Below are 6,000 nucleotides of genomic sequence, written 5' to 3'. Positions count from 1 at the left end.
TCCGTCACGTATAGCTACAGCATATTTTAATCTAAGGTGAGGCCTAGGGAGAGCATGATCCTTCTTCTATAATATACCATCAATACATTGCTCGAGTGATAAAGTTTGTCCAGTTCCTCCATTGCAGTATCGTTGCCAGATATTAACGCCATAACATACAGCTGAGTTCTTCTTAACATAAAAAGATTCATTGATTTGATTATTTTTAAGTGATTTTAGTGATTTTTATATCCCTATAGAAAAAACATCTAATAAATTTAAAAATACATCAATTTGATGTATTTTTAGATAAAAGATAAACAAATCGATGACCATGTTTAATTAATTTTTAGCCTTTCTTCTCAAGCCTGCATGTTCTCTTCCTTTTCGATTCACCAGCTCTTAACATTGTTTCTTGACCATTCATAAATGTGGAGGGGATTATATATAAATGTGCGATATTATTGTGGTGGAAACATATTGTTTTCTTCCAAAAATCTTTCTGTAATTAGATTTGAAATTTCTTGTTCAAATATTTTTAATTTAAATTCTAGAAAAAAAATGGCTGAAAAGATAAGGTTTTTGGAGAAAAAAAGGGTTGACTTGTATCATAGTGAATTGGTTTTGATTTCTATTTGTTTTTTAATAATTAACATCGATTTAAGATTATTGAGTTGAGGTCTTCTCGTTTCTTTGTCAATCATTAGAACATGTTAAGATTTCGTATAAAATTTGCTTAAGATCATATATTTTTTCTAAAATTGCGCTATGGCTCGAATTAGTAGAAAATCCTAAAGATTTGAGATATAATTACTTCTTCTTGTATAACCTAAAACTTGTTGCTATGTATGCATATGTAGTGTACGTATGTTTATTGCTGGCAATATTAGGGAGAGTGTTTTGCAATGAGTTCTAACTTGGGTTTTTGTTTTTTTAAAAAAATCAAATTAATTTATTTTATATTTTTAAATCATTTTAATATATTAATATTCAAAATAAATAAATAAAATATTATTTTAATATATTTTTAAATAAAAATTATTTTAAAAAATAACCATTATCATATTTCTAAACACATAAGTACTGCATCTAATGACAAATAAATTAATTCCAACGACCATTAATTTGTCAATATACATTTCATGGTGATAGTGATATGGTGGCGTTATTTGCTAGTTTGCTGTCTTTCCATGATCGCATACGTGGCTTATTTTTATGCCTTCATTTCCTTCATCATATGCCACGGATGATTCTTTCATGCACGACAACCCTTTGAGTTCTTTTTTTATTATTATTATTTTTAATTCATTCAAATCTAGTTTTTTTATCTAATTTTATTTTTATTTATTTTCACTATTAGTTCTTTTAGTTTCATCTCTTACTTGTCAAAGTTTTATCTCCTTCGAATAAAAAATTTAATATTACATTTTTTTTTAATAATTACAATAAGATGCTCCATCCTTTCCATTTGGGAACAAGATTGATTAGAGAGAGATTTAAAGACAAATCAAGTAGAATCCAAATTAAGAGATGCAATTTCTCATTTAATCTGGAAAGGTTTTACAATTAAGCCCTCTCTCCTCTAATCCTTCGGGCCAATTGGATATCCTTAGGCATAATGGTGACCCTCTTAGCATGAATAGCACACAAGTTTGTATCCTCAAACAGCCCAACAAGATATGCCTCTGCCGCCTCCTGAAGGGCAGCCACTGCGCTGCTTTGGAACCTCAAATCCGTCTTGAAATCTTGGGCTATTTCCCTCACCAGCCTTTGAAATGGAAGTTTCCTTATCAACAGTTCAGTGCTCTTCTGGTACTTCCTGATCTCTCTCAACGCCACTGTTCCTGGCCTGAAACGGTGGGGCTTCTTCACTCCTCCGGTGGCTGGAGCTGACTTCCTGGCTGCCTTCGTGGCTAGTTGCTTCCTTGGAGCTTTCCCTCCAGTGGATTTTCTCGCTGTTTGCTTTGTGCGAGCCATTGAAATGAGTGGATTGGGAAATTGGGATTTTGGGTTTCTGCTTGTTTCTCAAGAAAACAAGGGAAAGTGAAGGTTTTTGATGCGTAGAGATACGAGGTTCTTACAATTTTTATAGGGGAAAGTGAGCGGGAGAAGGAAAGAATGAAATAGATTTCAGACCGTTGATTTGTAAAGTTATGAACGGTGGAGTTGGCGATCAGTGTGCGATGTGATGTGACCAATAGGATTCTTCTGACTGGCGGGCTCAGATTGTTAAACCTTTTGGCTCTTTTAAAATTTGGAGACCCTCCTCTTCTTTTGGGGAAGATTTGTGGGCCGCGGATTTTAAAGAAATCGACGGTTGTGAATATCTGGAGAAATATTAGCGGGATCGCGATCCGCGTGCTTTGTTAGTAGTCAGTGGAAATGCTTTATATGCGCGGGAACGTGATGGATTTTGTGTTTTTTTTTTGTTTTATAGTTTGTAAGATTTGCTACAAATGTATCAAAACCCGGGTTGGCGGGTTGACTCAGTAGCCGTTAATTTATAATCCAGTATAAGCTAAGTTTATTTTTAAATTGGATTAGGATTTGAGTCAGTCAAACCCAAGTAATTTAGTAATTCATTTACTAATATAAATTAAATCTGACTAACCTAATTAAACTGAGTGATTAACCAGAAAGTTTGTCTTCTTGTTAACTTATTAAAAGAGAAGTTTAAGGCCTTTACATAATTCAGTATACATCAAGCATTTTTAGATGGAAATCAGGACATATTGTGATTAATCAAAAAGTTGATGAAGTTGTTTCTAAAAAAAATATATCATCTTAATTTAAAATTATTTTAACTTTTTAAATGAGAGATTTTAAAATATAATTTATATAATTATCTAATATACTCTTCATTGCCTGGAATTTATACTGAAACCTCTTCGTCATTTGGAAGAACAAAACAAAGAAGAGAATAAGGATTATGGGTACAATTAATGCAACATGCGAATTAATTCATACGAAAGAATTGAAATTGCAGAAGCTAAACTACTTGAAGAATAGAGCAGACGGATTGTAGGACGGTCAGGATGAGAAGAATAACAGCTCCTGAGACAGAGATTGCTGCCCATGGGGTATTTAAATAATCTTGCTTTAAATTTGCCTTCCAGTTGTTCCATGGCCTTTCGCAGAATGCATTCAGATCTTTAATGAGACCTGTAAAGAGAAAATCATCTGACCACACTATATTTTTTATGTTGAGATTGTAAAATAGTTTTACCACTTCCTCATTAGACTGTAGCCAGTTATCTATAATACGATTTTCAACAAGTATTTCCACATCCTTACTGGCACGGAGAAAGAGACCCATCAAACAGATATAGTCACCAACATAATGATATTTCAGGCCATGGCACTGCTCAAAGGCTTGCATATTCCTGATTATGATTTCTGAGCGGTCAATTAACTGTAATCGTGGGATTTCTAGTATCCCTTTGTTTCTATCGAATTTTATGTCAAGAAGATGTTTGCTTGAACTCAACACAAACTTGACCCCCGCTTGGTGGAGCTCCTTTACACTGGGTACGGCTACTACTTCGAGTTTCTCTTTCGGGTTCTGTTTAGTTGGCTGATGACAAATTGAAATAAAGTCAACCAAATGTTTGACTTCGAAGAAATCTACTTTCCCCAAAATGTCCCCTCCTGCCCATGAGTCGAATGCACCTGTAAAGAACGAATGAGTAAGCTCAATCAGTGTATCTTTTGGAGAAATGCCGAATATAGTGGATAGGCCACACAACTCCTCGAGGATGAAGAACGGGAGCTGATTTTCAAGCAAACAGATATCATCCATTACATCTACACTCTTGTATGGAGGATAGAAAATGCTGTCTCTGCTTCCTCTGTAGTCTCTGTACTTGTACTTCAGCAAATACATAATGACGAAGGCAGCATCCATTAATATCATTTTTATGAAGTATTCGCTACTAAACCCATTGGTCTCCGCATAGCAATTACGCAATCTTGTTTCATTCTCATTGATCAATTCAATAAAAGCCTCCACACTTACCCCGCTCAGGTCAATGAATTCTTGCAGGTACATTCTTTTGTGGTCTTCCATGGCTTTTAGCTTCTCATTACCATGGTGAATTGGGCCTATGGAGACTACACGAGGTGTGTAGGCCTTTTCGTTCAGCTCGCGTAATCGCTCAGGAACTTTAAATATACAACATGTGCCGGAGAAAGGATTTGAGATTTGCAGCTCTTTCTTCACGGATAGGGCTAATCTATCAATATCAAGCGAAACTTGATGACTCAGCTCATGATTAGTGCTTGATGGTCCACCAGATTCCATGCTGTGACAGAACTGAGAAGATAGCTACTATTATAACAAAACTAGCAGATCAAAAAAATTGTTACCACAGAGAAAACAAATTCAATTACGAAACCCAAAAAAGAGATGAAACTTCCAGCCTTAAGTTTGCCTTCACTAGCAACAATTTAACCAGTAATATATATATATGGAACCACATGAGTGATACAAATTAAGTGATGTATTAAATTTCTTTAATTAAAATTATTAACGACGTGCCTTGTTCCGCATAATTTGTATCAAATGATATAAATTAATTATTAAAACAATTAATTAATTTATATCGTTTCGTATAAAATTTGCTTAATAAGTTGTATATTTGTGTTTAGAAAAAATTGATATTTTATCATTAGGAAAAAAAAATATGATAATGAAATGAGCAAATAATTTTGATAATTCCTCTTCAGAAAATTAATTTTCATGTAGTATTATTTTGAATAAAAAAAAACATGATGCCTATCATAAAAAGCCAAATGGACAGAAACTTAAACTACTTACAAGCTCTCAACAACCGCAGTTTTAGAAGTTTAGCTCGTGTCCAAAGAGATGTTTTCCTGGCTGCCTTCGTGGCTAGTTGTTCCTTAGGGCTTTCCCTCCGGTGGATTTTCTTGCTGTTGAGTTTCGGGTTTCTGTTTGTTTCTCGAGAAAACGAGGGAAAGCTAGAGATTTTAAAGTTTTTGATGGGTAGGGATAGGAGGTTCTGGCGATTTTTATAGGGGCAAGGCGAGAGGTGAAGGAGGAAGGAAGGAGACAGTGAAATCGGTAAGCTAATGGAAAACTATAAATGTAATCCGAAGAGGGGATCGAAAGGTCATGAAATTAAGTAATATTAACTGCTTTTTATCATATTTAAAGACTATAGTCTCAACCATTCTTTTGAGTATTATGAGTATATAAATCCTTCCATGTGGGACAAATTGCGATATTCCATACTTTTTAGCATGGAATATCGCAATTTGACGTAGAATATGTCGTTATGAGTTTCTATGTATTGACAAAATTGCGATATTCTATACTTTTTAGCATGGTCGCATGTGCTACAATTGAATAATTGGATTCGTATATTCATCTGCCCTACCTCTGTCGATTTCACACTAGAATTTCCACGCCCTTATTCAATGGTGGGAAAAATTCGAAGCTACATGATTTCTCAAAGGTTTTTTTTTATAGGATAAAATAAAATATTAACATCCCAACTAGTGCCCCTCACATGCGGTGTTCTGTGGCTTTAATTAATCTTATTAAAAATATGAATTTGTGCTTGCCAAGTAGTTCTACAAAATATTTTATATAGCCATAAAAATATGCTTCAATCATATTAAAAAAAAATGTTTATTTTACATGGAATATTGTATGAGATATAAAATATTTTACACATCAATCTATTTTTTGAAAGAAGCTGTTATTATTAAGTAATGCAAAATTGTGCAATGCAATCATTACACAGAGAAAAAGTTTGATGAAATAGCTAGCAAACCTATTTAACATAAACCCTACAAACTCAATAAAAACCTTCCACCATCTGGTTCCTGCATAGGAGCCAAAAGAATGCCCCAATCAACATAATCTGCATTGGATTAAACAAAGTACCGATAAATTATCTATGAGGGTCATAGCCAAGCCACAAAATCAGATATTCTGTGCACTCCTTGTTTAGCGAGATGATCTGCCATGTGATTGCTTTCCCGGTAAGAATGAGAGTA

The 6,000-nt window shown here is 34.1% G+C and overlaps 2 protein-coding genes across 4 annotated transcripts; both read right to left on the bottom strand.

Annotated features, from left to right (window-relative positions):
- Nucleotides 1-1,386: 1,386 nt before the first annotated feature.
- LOC118028621 (histone H3.2) lies at nucleotides 1,387-2,052 on the bottom strand. The gene has a single exon (XM_035032300.2). The coding sequence runs from the start codon at nucleotides 1,954-1,956 to the stop codon at nucleotides 1,546-1,548; it is 411 nt and encodes a 136-aa protein (XP_034888191.1). The 5' UTR covers nucleotides 1,957-2,052; the 3' UTR covers nucleotides 1,387-1,545.
- Nucleotides 2,053-2,895: 843 nt separating this feature from the next.
- Nucleotides 2,896-5,083, bottom strand: LOC140954257 (UPF0481 protein At3g47200-like). Of its 3 annotated transcripts, none has more exons than XM_073408338.1 (2): nucleotides 4,796-5,083; nucleotides 2,896-4,303 (listed from the first exon to the last, which is right to left on the bottom strand). In XM_073408338.1, exon 2 carries the CDS (start codon nucleotides 4,277-4,279, stop codon nucleotides 2,969-2,971), a length of 1,311 nt encoding a protein of 436 aa, XP_073264439.1. In that variant the 5' UTR covers nucleotides 4,280-4,303; nucleotides 4,796-5,083; the 3' UTR covers nucleotides 2,896-2,968. The 3 variants fall into 3 exon arrangements, with proteins under 3 accessions (XP_073264439.1, XP_073264437.1, XP_073264438.1); XM_073408336.1 differs by having other exon boundaries at nucleotides 2,896-4,306; nucleotides 4,796-5,080; XM_073408337.1 differs by having other exon boundaries at nucleotides 2,896-4,291; nucleotides 4,796-5,080.
- Nucleotides 5,084-6,000: the final 917 nt, after the last annotated feature.

This window comes from Populus alba, chromosome 3 (genome assembly GCF_005239225.2).
Source record: "Populus alba chromosome 3, ASM523922v2, whole genome shotgun sequence".
NCBI classification, from domain to species: Eukaryota; Viridiplantae; Streptophyta; class Magnoliopsida; order Malpighiales; family Salicaceae; genus Populus; species Populus alba.
The sequence above is the reverse complement of the archived record's forward strand: the minus strand, read 5'-3'. Positions and strand labels throughout refer to the sequence as shown.